Genomic DNA, 23631 nt, shown 5'->3' on the forward strand with positions numbered 1-23631 from the left:
AGATATAATAAAAAAGGTTTTGCAAATGAACCTATTCTAATCTGTTTGTTCTGTGTTGTAGAAAACAATTACCCAGAGGGACCCTGACAGGATGGAGAAATGGGCTGACTCATGAGTTCAACAAGGAGAAGTGCCAACTCCTGCACCTGGGAAGTAACGATGCTGTGCATCAGTATATGCTGGTGGCCAGTCAGCTGGAAAGTAAGTTGGCGGAAAAGTTCCCGGACTTTTGGTGGACACCAAGTTGAATGTCAGCAAGCAATGTCTCCTTGCAGCAAAGAAGGCAGAGCAAGGCTCTTTTCAGTAGGGCCCAGAGACTGGGCAAGAAGCATGCACTGAAATACAGGAGGCTCCCTTTGAACATCAGGAAGTGCTTTCAGAACCATATACCTGGGTCACTTTTAAGCGGTTGCATTTCACCCTTATCTCAGTTGATTACACAGCTGATCTGGTATAGAAATACCAGAAATATAAAAATTTAAGAAATAGTACAGGAGGCAGGTCCTCTGGAAAAACACCTTTAAAAGTCCTTTGGAATTATGGATTGCAGTGCATTTTTGCAAAGCAGGGCACAGAACTCTAAAGCACAAAAGCTCTTCTTAATAATTTCAGTAGACTTCTGCATGAATGTGCTCAGATCTGTTGTGAACTGCTTTTGAACACCTAGGTCATGATCCAGGTCACTGACATAAGTAGAAGCAAGTTTACTCTACCCTGTATGCAGATTTGGACAGCATCCTTAGGATTTTTTCACAAGAAGTTACATTCTTATATAAGTAAAAATACTATCAGAGCTTCCACAATACTTCATGATAAGCTAACTTGCTAGTCACATTTGTGAAAGGCTAGGATGATGGTAAATTAATACCATATTCATAAGCATTTTTTATGGGAAGTCACCATTTTTGCCTTGTTCAGTTGATTATCCACATTATCTTCAAAACACAGAAAGAGTTACCTAGTGCCCTGTTTCCGCATTTCCCTTCATTTCTTCCCTACTCCTCTAGCATTATAACCAAAACATTTAGAAAGTGTTTGAAATTATGTCACCAGCTCCACCTTCCCTGCCAAAAAGCCACTGAAGGCCTTTGTGCACACAAGCAGGCATTCCCAGGTAAAGATGAAGAATTTCAAGAGCCAGGACTGAGGAAGAGCAAGAGGCTGGCGAGAGAAAGTCTTTATGGGAAGACAAAGAAACCACCTTCACAGCTGGCTGTATAAGAAGAAAGCTTTACCCTACCGAGCCATCCATGACAATTTGGTGGCCCTACTGAGGTGCAGTCCTAGTTGTAACATGGTGTGCATTTGAAATAGGAATGGGATTGGTAGTGAACTCTTTTTGGTAACATAAATAATTTAACTTTCCTTAGCTACCTTGCATACAACCACTGCATTAGAGTTAGGTACTCAAGAGCAAGCTGATGATGAAAGATTAGACATTTTTTCAAACACTTAAAGAATGTATAGGTTGTTGGAAATTGTTTCTCTGTTAAGATTTTTCTTTCCTCCTCTTTCTTCAGAGAGTAGCAGTATGGAAAAATCAGAAAACTAGGGTGTTTATGAACCATACTGAAAATGATGAAGTGTATTTTATTGACCAAGCAAAGCAGGCAGATCACATAAAAAGGGAACCACATGTTTTAAAATATTTTTAGAAAGGGAAAAAGTTATGTAATGCTGGTGCTATCAGCCCTGCAGTTTATGCAAGTGTCTTTAAAAGGCAGGGAATGTGTAAGGAGAATGGCCTTTGAAGAGCAAAGCCGCATCACAGCACACCTCCAGATTACTTCATGCACAACATTGACAAGTCTTTTAAATATTAAGGGCTGTGTTCTACTCTAATTCTACACATGGGACTCCCATTAATGCCAGTGGGTGTTTCATATGAAGTACAAGAACAGAAACAGCCCTTGGCATCTTTTAGTGTTAAAGAAAAAAGATTTCAATAAGTTTACTTAATCCATCAAACTGGCAGACTCTAGCATTAGCGCCTGTGATAGTGCTGTCAATGCTTGGTCAAGCCTAAAAAACCTTCAAGCTTAAGCAAGTCTTGACACAGCAGAGAAGCAGAAGCTCAAGATGGCCAACTGCAGGAAGTAAATAAACTTTTAAAAGCAAAAAGAATAAAGGATTAAAGGATAAAGAAAATTATTTTCCCCCTTTATATCAACTTTTTCCAAAGAAATATATGTTTTAGAAAAAGAAACACACAGCTTGGCAGGCTGGGTGGAAAAAGAAAAGCAGAGACAAGTTGGGGGTTGGGGGAGGGGGAAGTAGAGTGTAGCTGCTAATCCTGCAAAGGCAGTTTTTCAATATTGACTCTAGTATATTGGGGCCATACAAACTTTTTGACCATGCACTAACTGGTTTGCTTGATAGCCTGGAGTCACTGGAGTTAAAGGTCTCAGTATACATCTTAAGTCCATGGGACGAATGGATTTGTGCCCAATACAGTATTTTGCTGGCAGACACCCAAGTCAGAGTTATCAATTGGTGTTTGCAAGGGTGGCAAGCATAAAACAACTCTACTGATGTCTTCCCTTCCATTGCTCTACTACCCCCACAATCACAATTAGAATAGCCTCTGAGCCGTGGGTCCCTGACACATTTTTAATTTTAAGTTTTTGTTCAAAGATCACAGAAGACCCCTGAACTTGTTAGCCTAGGTTTTTGAAGGACTGGTGGCTACTGTTTTGGATGAAATGTCCTTGACTAGAGTGTTAGCCCTCACAATAGTTGCAAGAAACCTAGCTAAATCTGAAAGCTGGTAGAGCCAAATCTAAAATAAAAGGTCCTCTTCTCATTGGCATATTTAGTATCCCCCTGGTTCAATTACAACTCAGGGCTACATGGTGCAATTTCTGTAATGAGGAAACTGACATACATGGTCTGGTACATGGTCTGGCTGACAATGTAGTAAGACAAGCTTGTTGAAATCATTTAAGATTTATAGGATGCATGTCATTGTTATTTTGACCTTCATACAGAAAATATTTGAGGCAATTTAAACTGTATTACCATCACCCAAAGTAGACAATTTGAAGAAAGCAACAGGGTAGAGGTTCAGGTAATTGTTGGACAGTAATATGCAAGCTTTTTGACTCCCCTGGAAAAATTTATATACTGTATTTATAGCAGTAAAAGCATCTAAGCACAAACAGCATTTCAAGATAAAGTTAAAAATATTACAGAAAGATGAGCCCTACAGCTAACTGTATCTAACAAAGTCTGTTCTCCATTTGCCCCTTTCTTCAAATTCAGTATACGGCTGACTTACTTGAACCTATCAGTTCAGCACATGGGCAGTAGCAAGGGGTAGCAATTCTCATGTTCCACTCCCTCTTTGTTCAGTTGCTCTTTGGGATGAGCTCCCTCTTACTCACCACTGTCTGTCTTCCCTGTGTAGTTACATCAATCTCTCCTTGGACAGTTACTGAGGAAAAGCAATTTTCCAGAAACAGAAGTCTACATGTAGTTCTGGATAGGGCAGTTTCCCAATAGTCATTATAATCAATGGAGTCTCTTTTACTGACTTCTGTAAGAGGCAGATCAAAGCAAGACCCTTTCTTTAAGGTCCTTGTGAACAAATTTCACCTGGAAATGACAGAATGCTTCCTGCCAGGAAATCTACAGAGAATTCAGGCAGAACTCTGTTTTCAGTTTTACAACAAACTTAGATTAAGTGAATTGCCTTCTGTAGTTTTCTGGTGTCAATTCCAATTATGGCTAATGCTGTGTAAAACCCTAGGCTTAAAAAGCTACATCAAGAAAAGTACAGTGAAGGTTAGAATGCACATGGGAAGCAATGGTGATTTTGGGTTTAATTCTTTCTGGGGTAGAGGTTCTGAATGCTCTTTTTGTTTACAGTTTAGGGAGAGTGAAAATATTACACTGAAAGTGGTAGGAAGAAGTCTTCATAAGAGGCAGACGAACAGTAGAATATATAAAATCATTTTAAAGTCACCCTTAAATACTTCCTCACTAATCCACCAGAAAGACTCACCAAAGCACAAGTTAATTCACGTTCTCTGAATTTCATATAGGAATTGAGCATTTCAACATCAATGGCCTCTGCTGAAACAGACCTTATATGTACAAACTGGCACTGTAACGAATTCCTAACTAGTTCCAATGTTATGGGAACCACTGCAACTTGAAAATACAAGTCCACACTAGGAGAAGGCAACCCATTTCAACCACTGAGGACTCATTATTAAAATAACCCTCCTCCCTTTCAGTGGTCCAATGGAACGATTCCCAAACAGAGAGCCTATTAATGGAAAGAAACTTTTCATCATTGCTCAGCAGCCATAGTAGATCACAGCAGAAGAGTCTGATCTAGCTACATTTCTGTCATAAGCTTCTTAAACCAAATTGAAGTTTATCCTTCTCTAGATTCTACCCACTGCTTTGAGAAGAAAAATTAATTATCTAATTAAACCATCATCTTGACATATAAATTAAGTATATATACTCTTTATAAACAGGATTCCTATTAGTACATTTGAATCATAACTTGTACTTTTGCAACATCCCCATGGAATTAATTTTAAAAATGAATGAATGAAAGAATGCCACTAAGTCTACAGAGTTTCTCTCGCACATCTCTACGCTGGCTTATATAGTTTTAATGTCTAGGACTTACACAGTTGCAAACTACAGCCTCATAGATGACATCTCTTGTTCCCTGCATGAAATTTGGTGAAATGAACGCTGAAGTATGAAACCCATTAGTGCCATATATACTATACACTGCATTTGCGAAGGCTTAGTTCAGGGGGATGGAAATTCCCCTCCACAGATAAATACAGCTTTCAAAGGGTTTTATTATTATTATTATTATTATTATTATTATTAATTGTTATTTTCTTCCAACAAAATATCTATTTTTTGGAACATCTCTATCTGCTGGTATTCTGAAACTCAATGAAATACCTCAAGGCAACTACCTGCTCACTATTTCCTGTTGAAGCAGCACAAAAATGTTCTTTATGTTATTTGAAGCAGGCAGCAAAGATGGCAACACAGGGGTGACTTCATTTCCTTGAGGGAAGAGAAATTCCAACACATATTTAGTACATATTTATATGCCGTATAATTAAAAAGGTATCCCACAGAGACCAACAGGCACTGATAAGTACCTTTTATTGAAAAGGGCACATAAAAGAATAGGACTATGCTTGAAAGTGCAGTGGAGCACAATCCGAGGTGAGATCCTACCGATGGGATCCCAAGAAAACTACTGAACAGCCAGCTCCAAACTAGGACAGCAGTCCTGTGGTTTTTGCTCAGTTTAGCTTCCTATAGACTCTAATGGCTGCAGAGCATATGCAAACCAAACTAAATAGTAAGACAGTCTATAGTGAATTCTGGTTTTCTATGTTCTGTTCCAATAAGTTTGGAAATCAATTGTGCCACCATCTGCCATAGAAAATTTTCTGGGTTGTCCTGGGTTCATGCCATTCCTGGAAACTGGATGAATGCTAATTTGGATGAGAATAGATTCTTTTTGCAATGTTTCATTTGCTGTGATCTCAGTCCAAGAGAGAATCAGGCCAATTATATTGAGTGCAAACTCATTACAAAGAAGCATCATGTGCTTTAATGAAAATAAAATATTTTTCATGTATCAATGAATGAACTACCGTGCCTTTGAAGGAAAATTCAAGTACAGGAGCAAAAAGTGGTTTAAATAAAGATACACTCTCATTTGCACTCTGTAAAACTGTGATTACCTATTTTTCCTTTCATGAAATAACCTGGTACTCCTCTAAAATCAATTTGCAAGAGCCTCAGCTTATAAAAAAACCCAACCAACCTCCCCCTCCCATAAAATCATTCAAAGAAAACCTACCTGGACAAAAGGCCCAGTTTCCCTACTGCTTTGTGGTAGGGTAGAAAAAAACTGTTGTCTGCTACATTAGTGAGAAATAACAACTTCAGAGTCAGCCACATGCTGAAATGTTTCAGTTGAAATCAAACTCCGAGAAATTTTTTAAATGTTTTCAACACAGCAGCATGAAGCATCGACCTAGTTGGGATCACTTAGATCTAAAGCAAATGCACTGATTGTTTTCACAGCATGCTTTTCTACTTCAAGTTGCAACAGGCAGACTGGCAACTGCTGTTCGGAAAGGTTTTCAGCCCCCTGCCTTGGACTACTGTAGCCCATGACATGATCAATAGCAGGGTTAGAAGGCAGAGGGGGCTAAAGAAAGATTATGAAGATGAGATGAGTAACAGAATTGCCTTACAGGATTTGTTCTCTCACTCACCTTGAGTCTTTTCTGTGCGAACAAAGATGGACAAACATCCCAATTCTTTCTCCAAAAGGGGACAGAAATTTTGGGGAGGCTGTGCAGCATGAGCACAGACAGCATTTTGCATTTTGGAACATTCTACTCAACAGATAGGACAAGACAGAAGATCTTGCCAGCAGATATAATTTTCTTTGTCTGGGTGCAATGGAGATACCACTAAAGAAAACTTTTCTCCCATTAATGAGTATAATTAGAATGCATGGTGAGAAAAAGTTCAGGGAGAAATAAAATTTGAGTATTCTCCTTTAATCATTTCACCTCAGCCCTGCCTGTGCTATCTGCAGGCATCTTTGCTAGAGCTCTTCTGATAGCAACCATCATCTTTTGAACAAGCCCTGCTCCCTTTGAATTGGTTCATAATGGGAGAGCGCTTCAGACACCAGTCCTGCTTAACATGCCACTGCACAGGGCACTTTTTCTGCCATGTTATAAGGACTTTAATGGCTTTCAGTTGTTCAGGCACCATATTATTAAATAATTTTTATAGTATCTCTAACAATCTTAATACAGTGCAGCTCTTGTTAGAGACTTTATGATAGAAAATGTGATTTTAAGTCCCCTACTGTAGTTACCATGCTTTTCTCATACTCTATCCCACCACCAGTTTATGAAGATACTTTGAACTTACTGCAGTAGTGTGAGAAAAGATGGAAAGAAACAACTCAAAAGGAGTAAGAGAACACCTAGTTTATGCCACTGTCTGTTCTTTCCAGTTATGCACAAAAGAATCCCAGGAGAAAGGCATATTTGCAAATTAATAGCATGCAGCAGACAGAATATTGTTGGGATCCAGTCAATCCACATTTATATTTTAATATGATAAAAAGATAGGAAATTGACATGAATTTTATACAGTTCTTTAAGTACTCTACAGCCCAAGCAAACTATTAACACAGGCTCAAGGTCAGTGCTACACTCCAACAAGGATAGAGCTCTTTAGACCCATGGCATGGGCTGATGTAAGCACCACCTTATAGCGATAATGGAATTAACCCCACTGCAGACCGTTTGTTTACAAATGGTTATAGCATCATTATTTGTGCTGTGCCTACAAGCATGACTTTCTATAATTCTTCATGCCCAAAGAGAAAACTCTCCCAGCTCAGATGCAGAAGAAAACACAAGCTACCGGCCAATAAAGGATGAGTCCTTCAATAACCATTATCACATTTTAGCCTGGTTCCATCCTCTCAAACATGATATTAACAGGAGCTAAAAAATTTGGACACTTTGGTCTCCTAGAGAGCAGCATAGTGGAAGCAAACAGAAGAATGCATTGAAGAGGCCTTTTTTTTTGTTGTTTAAAACCTTTTAATAAAGTGGCAATAGGAGAGATGGCCTGGGGAGAAGTAAGGGGCTGCATCAAGGAACCCACCAGTATGGGAAGGCACAGTCCCAGGGTGATCACAGCAAGCACCCTGCTGGCACCAGAGATGACTGGACCGAGCACCAAGGTCGAACATGTGGCACTACACAGGCAAACACAGGGCACCCTACAGTAGCTACCTAACTACAGCATGGGCTGGCAGATCTCCCCATCTTGTAGCACTTGGCTGTTATCCCTCCTTTTCTTCTGCAATAACACAGAAAACAGCATTTCACCTGTCCCAACAGTACCTCTTAGACCCACTTCCCAATAGCTTTTCTTAATAAAATGCACTTAGGTGTTCCCCTTCCCAGACCTGGACATTATCCGCTCCCACACTGTGGAGCTTCAGCTGCTCTAGCCTATGTGCTATTCAGGTTGCCAGTTCACAAAATTAGTTACAGGAAAACACTCATGATGAGGGCTTTTCTTTAGGCATGGGAACTCCCTTCAGATGAGTCTGTCACTTGACAGTATCCTTCCTGATCAGACAACATGTTGGCTATTTGTGTCATACTGACATCCAAGGTTTCCATTAATCCCACCTCAGGGCACGACAGCAGTTCCTTACATGCACTGAGTTGCTTAGGCTTTGGGCAAAATGGTCTGTCTTGTTTTTTGTGTTCATCTTTGCAGCAACCATCTTTTAAACATATAATGTAATGTTCAGATTTGAACTGAACCACTTGGTTAGAGGGATTTTTGTTATGGTTTGAAGAACTTTGGGAACCAATATATAGTGTCAGTACTGTAAAAATCACTGAGAACTTGTAATCACTACCAGCTGACAACTAAACAGGCGTGCATTTCAACCTTATCCTGCTAAGTACCAGACTTGAACACATCTCTCACAAAAATGCACGGAACTTAACTCATTCTCATGTGAAGGATGACTACAAAGTCTACATGGAGGGGTCTTCCACTTAACCCTGAAAAGTGGCATACAGAGGTATTTAATCATTGAGAAGATTCTTCTGCATAGCAATTAGTTGCAGCTTCAAAAACTAAACCCACCAATTTTCAGTTACAATACAGCTACTTCATAGCATATGCAAGCTGGACTCTTAACTTTTGCTTGTAGCTACACCATCAGAAATGACATGGCAAAATAGCAGATCTCTAACAGCTGCATTTTTGTCATTTGTTGAAAACCCTCATTACATAGCAAGAAGATGGACACTAAAGATGTACACCAAAAAGTAACACCAGTGTGAGTAGCACTGGGGGGAGTGAATGAAGGGAGGAAGATGGCAAAGCATCTTTCTCCACACAAGCAGAAACATCACTTCCTCCTCTGGAACCTGGGTTGGAAGCATGTTTCCAATATGAGCTCACTTATTCCGGCACTACTTTCATATATATCTCATGGCGAATGATCATAGGACTACTGCTCAGAGTCCCAGCTGGATATACCTTGGTTTTCCTATGAGCTTCCATGTCCAACTTCTCTGGTGTAGCACGCATGCTGCATTGGTTCCCTTTGAAACCCACAGCTTCTCTGGTTACTTAATGTGTGGCACTGGACAGCCAGTGGAGGGCAAAGAGGGTATCTGTAAGTGGTCAGAGCTACCTACTTACATATCAGCACGTCCAGGCCCCCTCTATGCTGGTAAATTTTTCATGGACAATATCTTGAAATATAAAGAACAACAAATGGAGAATTTAAACTTTTTACTGTGAATTTTATCAAACCAAGTATTGTCTACAAAAAAAATGGCTTAGGGTTGGTAATTTTTAACTTGAAGAATTTTTATCTTTTTTAAAATTTGGTATTTGTTGCTGCTACATTATTATACACCCTAACAAGCCAAGCATCAAAAAAATCAACACCTTTAGTTTCACACTATAACTTTGCCTAAAAGAGGAGTAAAATACATTACAACAGCCATTGTTGATGGCTGGTGAAAAATAACCAACAAACCTACTCCAGATATCATAATGTATGTATACTAAAGAATCTCTTGCTGTGAAGAACTACACAACCAAAAGTTAAGAAAAACCAATAATTTTTAAGTCATTAGAGTCAGTTCCTGGCTCTACAAAGGAAAATTCATGGAATTTTTAAAAACTTCTTTTGAGAAAAATTTATATCTTCACATACCAAATGATTCAGGAAAAAAAAACCCAAGATACTACTTCATATGCAGAAAGAACCTCTTATGCCTATTTTATAGAAATAAGCTGTGCTATTAGATATGTCTTCCTCCCCCTCTGATGGAGGACAGTTGGAGCATTTCCAACCCTCAACCTTGGTACAATGCTTAGAACACTTTTTTTAGCAAGCCAAAATTGAGCCTTTTTCATTTGCAATTTACAATTCATTTGCAAGAGTTAACCTTCAGCAAGGATTTAAAAAAAGCTTTTTTAAGAAATTATTTACTTTTAATTGCTTTATAATGAAAGGCACAGTTCATATTTCTATACTTAAGAGTTACTTACAAGAGTTTAGTAAGACTTTCCAGTGTAGCTACCAGTACTTTTCTTCCTTCATTGCACTTAGAGAGAAAACAGACTTTAGAGTGACTGCCTCAGACTCTGACATTTAATTTTTTAAATGCCTAAGTCAGAGCAGGTGTATGCTAAATAGAAATTAAGCATAAGAAGACACACAGACAAATTTTAAAAATCTAACCAGGAGGAAGAAACTCACAGACTGATAATTACATGATTCATAAAACACACAAGTACATCTGAAAAACTGAAAGTCCTTTAAAAGTTTCCCTAAATTATGTGGATAGAGGTGTGTCAGGTAATTCTTCCTTTAAAATATAGTTGGATAAGGTACAATATCCCTACAGTTACCAAAATATGCTGCAGTTTTATGTTGGTCTCCAAATCCAAGAATTTAAAATTAATTTTCTCATTTATGAGATACTTGTAACAACTTAAGTTTAGGAAATACTTGTAACAATTTAAAATCCTTTCAGGTAACATTAACTCTAGATTAATTCCTAAAAATTGGGATAAGCACTAATTCCCATTTGTAGAGCAACAATTTTTTATCAGATGGCTAACTTCGGAGAAGAAATTTTAAAAAAACCAAATGTGTTAAATCTTTCTCTTCAGAGGATCTGAGTCAGCATATTAAGGTCCAATTTTTTTATACTTAAGCAAGGATTGTAAGCATTCTGAAATCCCTGTGTCCAACTGGAGGCCTACATACAGCCAGCATCTTATATTAACACGTGGCTTTTAGATTGCATAGGTTGTATAACAGAAACAGATAAACAGAAGTAAATCTCTTGGATGTTCTTTAGAAATGAATGCATCACTTGTGCATATTCCTATATGATATCTCTGTTATAGCTAATCAGATGACATTTGGACAACTCAACACTAACCACAAAGGTATATTCAGGCTGAGAAGGACAATTGCATATCCACAGCCCAGGCAGCAGGAAGAGAAGACTACTGTGGAATGTTCCCACAATGATTTCATTTACCCATTCAGAGGTTAGGCCATACTCCAGCAAAGGACTGCAGCATACTCTGAAATTTAAGGGTATAACTGACTTACAGCAGGGCTTTTCCCATACAAGCAGGGCTCAAAACTATTGTGACTTGAATATTATTGAAGCGGATCCATTTGAGCCTGACAGTATATAATTTGAAGATTGCTGCCAGATTAATTGTTAAGTATCAGAGGGTCCTAATGCACACATTTCAAGAAAATGTGTGTAGTGATGCCAAAATATTACATAAAATATAAAAATTATGTATTTAATATTGTCATGAATATTTCATTAACAAGTACCTTGTTTTGAAAATTCTTGTTGCTCCTGAAGTAGTGAATGGTTATAGCAAAATGGAGGTACTGCCAGAAAGCAAAAGGAAGCAATAAAAAGATATTCATCCTTGGAAGGTGGGGTTCTTTAAATAACTGAGAATGAGCATTTAGGTTTTGGAGCTGTAGGGATTTTTAATTTCCTCCACAGTACATTGAGTATTAGTCAATACATAGCTTTTGGAAACTAGAAAATTTTCCTTAATTTCTGTTCATCAAGATCGCTCAGAACAGATTGGGAATTGTTCTGTCTCCAGGACAGACTTTCTGTACCTGTAACTACCAAAAACTCTCTAAGCAATATCAGTTAATGAAAAAATCCCTGTTGACTTCTGTAAAGCCTGGACTTTCATCCTTTTTCCACAGACATTTGTAAACAAGTGTAACAGATTTCAAGCTTGACAATATAGTATAGTTGGATAATTGCACTGTGTTTTATTTATACAAGTAAGTTTCCATTATAGCATTCTGTGGTGGTTTTGATTGGCCTAAAACATCAGTGAAGTGTTTTTAACATCTAAGAAAAATTTGGACCTCTCAGAAGCTGTTCTGGTAAGCCTAGAGAAGTGTCTGAAGGGTGGGGTGTGGCACAAAGATGGCTCCTGTGTGTCCTGAGTGCAAGTTCTGGAAGTTTTTACATCAAGTCCAGCAGAACCAATCTCTGATGGCTCTGAAGGTGATGGACATGCTGCCGGCCAAGTTTGGGCCAATTGGAGGTGCTGGTTACGCCTCTGTGAAAACATATTTAAGAAAAATTCAAAACAAAGTAGGCGCGCACTTCTTTCACTTTGTAGTTAGATGAGGAAGAGGTGCAGGTGAAAATATGTGAGAAAAAACAGCATGGAGATTGCCAAGGTCAGTGAAGAAAGAGAGAGAAAGAAGTGCTCCAGTGCTTCCGGCACCGGAGCTGAAACTTTCTGCTAGCCATGGTGGAAGCTATAGAAGAGCCAAAAATTCCTTCTGCAGCCCATGGAGTCCATAAAGATGCAAAAATCCACCCACAGCTCACTCCAGAAGAAGAGGTGAATGCCTGGAAAAGACTGTGAACCAGTGAGAGTCTCATCTAAGAGTTAAAACTGCAAAAAGCCTTGACTGGGAGAGAAAGACCTTTTCCTTGCTCCTGGCATGGAAGCAGCCTGGCCTCAGATCAGGAGAGTCTGCACAGCACCTTATAGACAAAAGAACTCATGTTGCAGCAGAAATTCGGGTGGGATGCTGCTCATGAGATTAGACCCAAGCCAAAGAAGTTCTCAAAAGACTGTCTCTCGTGAAAAAGACCCCTGGTTGAGAACCTCTTTTCCTGATTAAACTAACCAGAGGACCCCTCAACCTGCCCCCTGTCTGTGTTGCTGGTTTAGAAAAAGAGAGGAAGTGAGTACAGAGACTGCTTCTTAAGAGAGTAGAAGTGAAACCAGAAAACTGTCTAGAGAGAGAGAGAGAGAGAAACAAGTAGAAATAAAGAGTATTTGTAGTAAAAGAATTGTAGTGATAAATAAATTTGAAAATCTGCTCTGTAGACTGAAAAGAGACCCCACACCCTGCCCCCCCCACCTGGCTTGTGGATTGTAAAAGAAAAAAAAAAGGTGAATACTATAAGTTCGTAAGAGAGAAAGGAGAGTGAACAAAATAATGTATGAAAAGTTTATTTTTGCCTTGCATTTATCCTCCAATTCTGTTAGGTAATTAAATCACCTTTTGCAACTTTAAGCTTGAAGCCTGTTTGCCCTTTTTCGTGCGTCCTCCTGGCAAAGTCCTGTCTCAAACCCATGACACATTCCTTACGCAACAAGATAGGGTTTTCTGCTTCTACGTCTCTGCAGTCAATTCATACTTGTTATGTAAACATTATTTCTACCAAGATAAAAACAGGAAGGCTTTGGAACAGGAGAGCACTCAGGTAAACAAAAACAGTCCCTCATTGGGAAAGAAATTTTCTCAACTGCATAGGCAGAACCCTACAAAAATAGTGATTATTTCTTTACCTTGGTACATGTCCAAGGCACATTGAATCTTGCCACAAACTTTCATAGATTTTTGGATTAGTCCTTAATTGGTATTTACACTTGGTTTGACTGTCTTGTAATAAAGGTTTGTTTAGCAATATTGATTATGGCATGTTTAGCAACAAAATCAGAACCATGGCCTTGCATACATCCTGTGTTTTGAACAAAGTTCTGTATTAGTCAGAGGGACTATGGCATTCTACATTCTAGGACTGTCTCTCTTGGTACAGGACAGAAGTATCCTACAGCATACTGGAAAACTGGCAGCCCACGGCTTGGACAGATGTACTCTTTGCTGGGTTAAGAACTGGCTGGATGGCTGGGCCCAGAGAGTGCTGCCTCCAGTTGGTGGCCCGTTGTTATGTGTCCTTCCCATCCCTGACCCCGCCCCCCTGACCCCTTCTGACTGGATGTGAGTCAGGACCGCCTCCCATCCCTAGAGATAAAAACCCCAGCAAGATCCAGAACAGGTCTCTTTGGTTCTGGGCTCTTATGGAACTTGCACCCTCCCTTGTCTTCCCTTCCCCCTCCTCCCCTGTTTTCCACAATAAAAACACCATGGAGACCTGGAACGAAACAGCTGCCTTTCTAAACCTGCGACACTTCTGCCAGGACCGAGTCTGACCAGTCCCACAGCTCATGGCCATAGAACGACCACCCTGCGGGTTCCTGCTTTGGGGAGGCTCTCTCCCCCGCAGCAGGAGGGGGCTGCCTTAGGATTCTGCACTGCTGCAGTGGCCAGTCACTAGTGGTGTCCCCCAGTGTTTGGCTAAGTCCTGTTTAATAGCATTATTGATGATCTGGATGACAGGACCAAGTCTACCATTAGCAAATTTGAAGATGACACCAAATTGCATGCGAATATCAATCTGCTGGAGGGTAGAAGAGCTCTGCAGGGGAACGTGGACAGGCTGGATAGATGAGCCGAATCCAATGATATGAGGTTTAACAGACCAAGTGCCAAGTCCTGCACTTTGGCCACAACAGCCCCTTGCAGCCCTACAGGCTGGGGACAGAGTGGCTGGACAGCAGCTAGGCAGAAAGGGACCTGGGGGTATTGACCAATGGCAGGCTGAACATGAGCCAATAGTGTGCCAACGTGGCCAAGAAGGCCAACGGCATCCTGGCCTCAATCAGTAATGGTGCGGCCAGCAGGACTAGGGAAGTGATTCTTCCCCTGCATTCAGCACTGGTTAGGCCACACCTTGAGTACTGTGTCCAGTTCTGGGCCCCTCAGTTTAGGAAGGGTGTTGAAATGCTCAAGTGAGTCCAGAGAAGGGCAACAAGGCTGGTGAAGGGTCTGGAACACAAGTCCTGGGAGAAGTGGCTGAGGGAACTGGGGCTGTTTAGCCTGGAGGAGGCTTAAGGGAGACCTTTTCACTCTCTACAACTCCCTCAAAGGAGGTTGTAGCCAGGTGGGTGTCAGTCTCTTCTCCCAGGCAACCAGTCACAGGACAAGAGGACACAGTCTCAAACAGTGGCAGGGGAGGTTTATGCTGGACATTAGGAAGAATTTCTTCACAGGAGTGACTGGGCATTGGAATGGGCTGCCCAGGGAGGTGTTAGAGTCACCATCCCTGGAGGCGCTTAAGAAAAGACTGGATGTGGCACTTAGTGCCATGGTCTAGTTGACAAGGTTGTGTTAAATCGTAAGTTGGGCACAATTATCTCAAAAGTCTTTTCCATCCTTGTTGATTCTGTGATTTTATGATTCTGTGAAGTGGGCTATTTTATCAGGTTTTGCTAGAAAACAGCAAATACATAACGAACGAATGCCCTGAACTCCATCTCCTGATACTATTACCCCTGCAAAGGGGTAACACTGGAAAAACACCTGAAAGAGGACGATCTTCTAGACTGGAAACAGCACCTGGGAGAAACACAAAAATATGGAAGAGATAGCTGTTTCAGAAGCTAAACACTACCTCATGTTTGCAAGCACACATTAACATCTGTGATCTACTCTCTAAATGAGAAACACAGTGAGAAAGCAGCCTGCACACTTGCATCTACAGAGCTACATTTTTTCACCTTTTGGGCTATCAGAGGACAATGGAAGTCTCCCATAGAGCACTGCTGATATCCTGCCCAAGCTCCACGTTGGAATTGATGCAAACCTTTAAACTACACTGGCGACATATTCTTTACTTCCATATACACACTACCACATAAAATGGCTATGCTCAACTGCATATTTTTCCATTTCATCTTACAGGTAACTGAAGGGCTCAAAAGCAGCAGAATTTCACATTTGTAAAACACTTCAGAATATGTAAATATACTGAAGAGAGATTCATAGAATCAAGTGAGTTATAAGGGACCCATCAGTGTCATCAAATACAACTCCTGGCCCTGTACAGAACAGGCGTAAGAGTCACAACACGTCCCTGAGAGCACTGTCCAAATGCTTCTTGAGATGTCAGGCTTGGTGCTGCGACCACTTCCCTGGGGAGCCTGTTCCAGTGCCCAACCACCCTCTGAGGGAAGAACCCTTTCCTGATATCTAACCTAAACCCCCACTCACTCAGCTTCATGACACTTCCTCAAGTCTTGTCACTGTTCATGAGAGTGAAGAGATCAGAACCTGCCCTTCCAGTTCCCCTTGTGAGGATGTTGAAGAGCACAATAAGGTCTCCCCTCATCCTCCTCTTCTCCAGGCTGAACAGACCAACTGACCTCAGCTGCTCCTTACACAGGTACCCCTCAAGGCCCTTTACCATTCTCATGGCCCTCTGTAGTGGGTTGACACTGGCTGGCTGCCAGGCACCCACCAAAGCCATTCTTTCACTCCCATTTGCAACTGGACAGAGGAGAGAAAATATAACGAAGGGCTCGTGAGTTGAGATAACGACTGGGAGAGATCCTTCACTAAATACCCCCATGGGCAAAACAGGCTAGAATTAAAGATATTAGTTGAATTTATTAATTAGAAGATCAGACAAGGATAATTGGAAGTAAAATAAAACCGTAAAAACACCTTTGCCCTGCCCCTCCATCCTTCCCTGCTGTACCTCCTTCCCCAGCCGGTCAGAGAGACAGGGAATGGGGGTTATCAAGTTCCATTGTTTTTCTGCTGCTCAGGCAGAGGAGTCGTCCCCCTGCTCCAGCACAGGGTTCCTCCCATGGGAAATAGTTCTCCATGAACTTCTCCAGCGTGAGTCCATCTCATCAGCAATGGCTCTCTGCGAACTGCTGCAATGTGAGCACATCCCACAGGCAACAGTCCTCCCCAGGCTGCTGCAGCGTGGTCACTCTTCCATGGGGTGCAGTTCTTCTAGGACAGGCTGCTCCAGGGTGGACTCCTCTCTCATGGGGCCCTCACATGGGAGGAGGAGGAGGGTCACAGCCTCCTCTCAGGCATCCACCTACTCTGGCATGGGCTCCTTCATGGACTGTGGATGGATCTTTGCATCCCTTGGACCTCCATAGGCTGCAGGGGTACAGCTGCTTCACCATGGTCTGCACCACAGCAGGGGAATCCCAGCTCCAATGCCTGCAGCACCTCCTTCCCCTCCTTCACTGACCTTGGTGTCTGCAGAGTTGTTCCTCTCACATATTCGCACTCCACTCTTTTCTGGCTGCAATTACTTCTGCACAATAACTATTTTTTTTCCTTTCATCTTAAATGCATTATCACAGGGGTGTTACCACGATTTCTAATTGCCCCAATTGCTTGACCAGCAGCATGTCCCTCTTTGGAGGTCCTTGGAATTGGCTCTGATGGAGATGGAAGAAGCTTCTTGCAGCTTCTCACAGAAGCCACCCCTGTAGCCCCCCCACAACCAAAGCTTGGCCATCCAAACCCAACACACCCTCCTCTGGGTGCTAATTGCATCATGTCTTTTTTATATTGTGGTGCCCTAAACTGCACACAGTACTCAGGGAGAGGCAGCACTGGTGCAGATTCTTTAAAAGAGATGCAGACACACTGACATAATACTATTGAAGCATAAGCCCCTTTGATGTAGAAGTTTTCTACAAGTGGAGAGCATTGTAGTAAGTCCAACAGGCATTCTGTTAAAAAGAAAGCTTGTTAGCAATACTGTAATGCAATATCTGATTAAGCACAGCAAAGGACAGACTCTCAAATGAATCCAGTTTTTGCCTGTGATCTCATTTAGTCTAAAAGGAATGTTGTGGAATGAAGCTGTAGCATGAAAGCTGAGGATGGTGAGGATGCATCTGGCTTTCTCATCTTTACAGCTTAAATGTAAAAATTTTCATCAGACTGTTGGGAAAAAGAACCCAATATGAAAAAGATTAAACCTACACTGTTATATGCACTGGAAGAATAATTATTTCTTCGTTCCTCCTTTTAGAGCTTTCAAAGCTCTCCATTAATGTCCTACATTTTCTTTACCTGTTGTCTATCTTTCCTCTTTGGAGAGAAGTTTTCCACCTATCAAAAACCACTTGGTTTGATGGGGGTGGGGAGGGAGGGGGAGATCATGGCAGTGGTGGTGGTTCAGCCTTTAAAACAATCCACGAGAAAGTCAGACACTACCAAAACTAAGAAAAATGAACCACACACTTTTTCCAAACTTGAACTACATACAGAATCACACAATTACAGAATTTTTAAGTTTGGAAGGGAGGTCTGTAGATCATCTAGTCCAGCACTCCGCCAAGGCAGCTTACACATGAATGTATCCAGGTGGGACGGAGACTCCACAATCTCCCTGTACAGCCTGTTCCAGTGCTCTTCCACCCTCAATATAAAAAGGTTCTTCTTCATGTTGAGGTGGAACTTTTTGTGGTTTAGTTTATGGCCATCACTCCTTGTCCTGCCACTGAGCACTATGGAAAAGAGTCTGGCACCATCCTCTTGACAACTTCCTTTGAGATATTTCTATGCATCAAGCCCAGCTTCCACAGTGTCTCTTCATAAGAGAGATGCTCCAGACCTCCTCTAATTATCTTTGTGGCCCTCTGCTGGACTCTCTCCTTGTCTTTCTTGTATGAACAGCCCAGAACTGGACACAGCACTACAGATGTGGCCACACTCGGGGGAGTAGAGGTGAAGGATCACCTCCCTTGACCTGCTGGCCACACTCTTCCTACACTCTTACATTCTGGAGAAGAGGCCATATCTTTTTCATGGATCTTTGATATGTATTTCATAACTCTGATTTAGGAACCAACTCAGAAAGAAATCACAATCTTTTAACAATGGTTACCCAAATATTTTCTGACATGGGACTGCAGCATAAAGTGACTCAGTTATATGCACCTCAGATATCGATGTGAGCTTGCCCCCAAACCCCATTCTTATCAGATCATTTGTGAGGAAAAAATTATTATTTTAGTAAAACCTAATAAATTAATAATTATTCTTTTCTTTCTCTAGCCTGAAGGGGAGAGATGAAAGCATGAAAGGGGCAGGGTGAGGAGGTAAAATATATATTTTATCCTCCTGTGCTTTATCCTTCTAAGCTCATGCTGGTGACAGCTCCAGACACAGTGAGTGTCCAAGACGGCATTTACCAAGCTGCAGCTCATTCAAAGCAGAAAGATACTGACCAGTAAACAACGTCTTTTTTAGAAAATCAACTTCAAAAAAATCATTAAATCACATTGAGGGAGCAATTGATACTATGGTCAGCAACACCTCTGCTAACAGAACAAGTCTGGATGTAAGTCACTTCAGAGACAGCTTCATAGACGTGGTCTTGGTTTTGTAAACTTGATCTGAAATGTGGGCCCCAATTTGCCACCAGACAATTCCCATGCCAATCTACCTTCAGTTAAGGAATAAAAATGCAATTAAGGGGATTAACATTAATTGTGCAACAGCTAAAAGCTTTGCAAACTACTGATGCAGAACAGGAAGGTGACAGAATTGAGTCACGGTTTTATGCTTATCTCAGTTCTTCCTGCACCACTACCACAAGCATGTTTTGCTGATACCTTGTAAGATGTACCCCTGCACTTGTATCTGAGCAGATGCTGAATGGATAAAGGTGAAGAGAAAGGATATAACATGAATGTAGTTTTATTATCCTCCGTTTTCTTGTACACAACTCTTTCAAACAGGTCTCTGCAACTGCCTAGTCCTGGCTGCTAGTCTTAATCCTTTGACCTTTCTGAGTCCTTATTACAGTTAGTTCAACATATAAAACTGTAACAAACTTATTAGAAAAATAACTGAATTTTTCAAACTTACTGAAACACCTCTTCTTTAACTGCCAGTCCCTCCTTCCATGGTGCATCTCCCACTTACTTTTAATCCCACATTTTTCACAACCCCATGTTGATAGTTACTGCTCGCCCTTTGCACATCACCCTGGTCTGTACCAGTTACCTATTCCCAGTTCTCCTTCAGCATGATGACATTCTCTTACTAAATCATACATGAGATTATAGTCACAATTGTAAATAATGCCCAGGAGAAAATAAATAAGCTTCAGAAAATTATCCCCGCCTGTCAGAGAGAAAATTGGCGTACAGGAATTAAAGTGGCTTCAAGTTGCTGATAGTTGTAATTATATCTGTTCAAATGATAATCCAATGTTATTTCTCCATAGGAACCTGAAGCTTTTACTTTGCAGTGAAGGGACTGTATTGAACACTTTAAGAGAAAAAAAGCACTTGGCTTTGCAATGCTTCCATTTTTAAAATTGTAAATAACTAGTTGAGGCAGTGGAGAATCAAGAGCAAAGTATCACCTACTATGGGGGCTTAATGTATCTAATTTGTGCAAAGACCAGTGTCTATATATATCCAAAAATCTAGATGTCAGGCACTGAGTAAATAGATAGACTTGTCTGTTGGAAATAGTAATGGCAAGATCTCTAGGAAATTTAAAATTCAAAATGGAAATTCAGCTATGTTAGAACCTTTAATCCTACCATTCATATGAAAGAGGAATAAAAGTCATATGTTTCAGTCTGAGTTTTATAAGCAGGACAGTTTGAGTGCTTTAGTCAAAGCTACTTTTTCTTTTAAAATTATCTCTTTTAATATTTTTAAATCATGCAAATCCACCCCCCCCCTTAAAATAGAATAAGACTTTTTTAGAATTTGGCCTAGAATAAATACATACATGTATATATATGTGTATGTACATACCCATACATAAATAAACTTCCTGCAATTTTTAGGGAGCAAAATAACAGTGTATATCAACTATGATATTGAGAAAGTCACACTAAAGGAACCTAATCGGTGAAGTTGTCACATAAACAATATAGTTGTTTATGTAATTAAAGGGTCATTCTGATATATATTTAAAAGCAAAGCAAATTATGCTTAATTATGTTGCTTAACAGTACAAATGCTGTTTTCCACATTTTGTATGTGTAGTTTTATATGTTTTTAAAAACTGAGACATTTTGCTAGGGAGATTTACCAGCAGAAATTTCTGAGCAGCAACAGAACCTGCCCCATGGGTTTTCTATTTCTGTCTTTGTCCCTAACCAAGTTCAGCCCCTTTTCTGATGCTCCTCTCATCTCGGTTTGCCCACACACAGGGCAAGTCCTTTTTCCCGCTGTCCGTCATAGTTCCAAACCTCTCTTGGATCTACTCTTCCTTCAGGCTCCTACTTCTCCATCCCTTGCCACTCGCTAGTCATGGTTGACTGCTTGTGCATTCATTGTTTAAATTAACATCTTTTATCTTCCTTGGCTCTTGTCCTGTCTTCATTTGAATCGTACCTTCTCCGTCCTCCATCCCCCCGGAGATGGTCACTGAGTACCTAGTAAAGTAAAGGGTCCCTGGTGTCACCTCTGCCATTTCCCAAGAGAGGTGTAGTTAGAAGCTAGTTTTTCAAGGGGGACAGAAATAATCTGGTACTCCTAAAAGAGGCAAGAAAATATGGGCTTAATTTAGTGCAATGAATAGGACTAAGACACTATGGAATTGGTGCTCATGGAGTTTGGAATTGGATGGAATCTTTTAGGAAGCACTTAGACAAATACCTGTCTGATGTGACTCGGATAATCTGATCTTATCCACGTGCAGGTGATTTTCTGAGGTTCCTTTCACAGTTTTTCTGTGAACTTTTAGGTGATGTAGCTGTTTAATTTCCAAGTAAACATGTGCCAACTACATTTCTCAAAGGCTTGGAATACAATCAAGCATGGGTGGCTTGTCGCAGGATGCCTGAAGAGACATGTCAAGCCCAATGCTCCTAATCCCAATTCTCTTAATAATGATGTATTTTTAAAATGGGCAAAACTACCCATATTTCCCTATCTTGCTTGGGAACCACTGAAGAATTTTAGCAGAAATTGCCTTCAAAAGTATTCAGGAAAAGTTAGCCAACCAGGTGGAAACACTAAGGGCAGCAGCAAAGGTCTTAAAATAGGAAATACTGGGCTACTTCAATTATAGAAGGTTCTACAAGCCCTGCCAATATTTTTCCCTTAGGCTCTCACAAAATGGGGAAGCAAAGAGAGAAATATCTCACAACTTCACAGAATCCCTTAAGCCTCCTATGTTCCCATTTAAAAGGGATTATGAAATAAAATGGAGTAGGAAGCTACTCAAAATTTCAAAGGAAACTCTTGTGTTGACCCCAAAATTGCAATTTTAATATTTTTTCCCATGTCTGACTAAATTTTAAGATATTCCTCATTAGCATAACTTTCATTCTTTGCTTTTTTTTTTCTCTTTGCTGTTTTTCACCCTTTGACTTGGAGTTGAAGAATGCAACTTGCAATAGGAAGTATAGAAAGAGAGGATTTAATTGACGTTATTTCCTATGAATTTAATTTGTTTTCTTTTTCACTAATCCAGGTATACTAACTGAGTAATGCTCTGGAGAGATGGATCTGTGTCAAATGTCACAGCAAGCAACACTGCAGCCCACAGGGTAAAAAAGAAGAAAAAAGAAAAGAGAGAACTAGATTAAGCCTTTTGTTTTATACATACTCATTTTAAAACCAAATCAATTGAGAAAGGAGCTCTGACTGCTATGGTTTGAGTAGTGCACACTTCCCTCCCTTTCATGTTTTCATCACTGCCAGCAAAGATATAGATGGAGGCCAATAAAACAGGATTTGGACCTTTCACCTTGTCTGTTAATGGATATCTATTTGTAGCTAAATAAGTCTTTCTCCTTCCTCTCTTCCTCCAGTCTGATTTCTGTCTATCCCTTTTTATTTCCATCTGAATAACATGGAAATTCTAGTCCATTTATTTGGACGCTATCCCTATTTATATCAAGGTGGGTTTCTACCATTCATAGAAATATAAAAGAACTTTGAACTATGCATAAATAAGTTACTGTCACAACCCACTTTACAGCTGATATGTACTTCCAGATGGTATAAACAGGTCTCAATATAAAGTGGCATTAGGCTACCATCTCTAGGGGCTGAGCTTCCCAAAAAAGAAAAATAACCAAACACAAGCATTATGAAAACAAATAAATAACCAGCTATTTTTTATTATATTTTTCTTTTTAGATGCCAATTTCAGTCTTGTTTTTCCAAATTAAAGTGAAAATATGTGCAAATTTTTTACCGTTTGCCTTACAGGACTGTGCAGCAATGCAGAACTCTCGGGCAGCCCCCTCCTGCTGCGGGGGGGAGGGCTGCCCCTAAGCTGGAACACGCAGGATGGTCTCTCTGTGGCCACAAGCTGTGGGACTGGTCAGACTCGGTCCTGGCAGAAGTGTCGCAAGTTTAGAAAGGCAGCTGTTTCGTTCCAGGTCTCCATGGTGTTTTTATTATGGAAAACAGGGGAGGGGTTGGGGGACTGAGGAGGGGAAAGGGAAGATGGGGGAGGATGTGAGTTCCATTCAAGGCCGGAACGAAAGAGAGCCCATTCCGGCTCTTGCTGGGGTTTTTATTTCTGGGGATGGGAGGCGGTCCTGACTCACATCCAGTCAGGAGAGGTCAGGGGGGCGGGGTCAGGTGAGAGGAGAACGCATCGCAACAGGACTGATTGGGAAAAAATAAAAATACCCGTTTGGAGAGAGAATAATTAATATCAGTCAGGATGGAGCACACTGGGTTTAATTTCAGTGTTTTCTTTTGCTTTCTGTGCCTTTTTTCTGGTTAGCTTAGGAATCACTAATTATTTAAGCATTGCAGACTACACTGGTAAATTTGCTCATGTAAGTGTTTCTGAATTAAAGCTTAAAGGCTGCTGGTGATCCTGTTTGTCCAAATGTAACACTGTTTAACCCCACAGATTTACTTCTGATGAATCAT

General features: G+C 40.6%; 1 protein-coding gene and 1 long non-coding RNA gene across 3 annotated transcripts in view; one reads left to right on the top strand and one right to left on the bottom strand.

Moving 5' to 3' along the window:
- POU6F2 (POU class 6 homeobox 2) overlaps positions 1 to 8318 on the bottom strand; it is a 293372-nt gene extending 285054 nt beyond the window's left edge. The window contains exon 1 of the mRNA XM_085051596.1: positions 8258 to 8318. Coding sequence (XP_084907722.1) covers positions 8258 to 8314 — 57 coding nt within the window. The 5' untranslated portion in view covers positions 8315 to 8318. The remainder of the gene's footprint in view (positions 1 to 8257) is intronic.
- LOC146441386 (uncharacterized) overlaps positions 1 to 23631 on the top strand; it is a 69600-nt gene that overhangs the window by 42699 nt on the left and 3270 nt on the right. Inside the window, exons 1-2 of one of the 2 annotated variants that reach the window (XR_014849881.1) lie at positions 21613 to 22286; positions 22954 to 23126. This is a non-coding gene — a long non-coding RNA (uncharacterized LOC146441386). Of the gene's footprint in view, positions 1 to 61; positions 202 to 21612; positions 22287 to 22953; positions 23127 to 23631 lie in introns of those variants that run through there. The other variant, XR_014849880.1, reaches the window with a different exon arrangement.

The sequence above is a fragment of the Lichenostomus cassidix genome, chromosome 2, assembly GCF_008360975.1.
Source record: "Lichenostomus cassidix isolate B80296 chromosome 2, HeHo_3.0, whole genome shotgun sequence".
In the NCBI taxonomy this organism is placed as follows: domain Eukaryota; kingdom Metazoa; phylum Chordata; class Aves; order Passeriformes; family Meliphagidae; genus Lichenostomus; species Lichenostomus cassidix.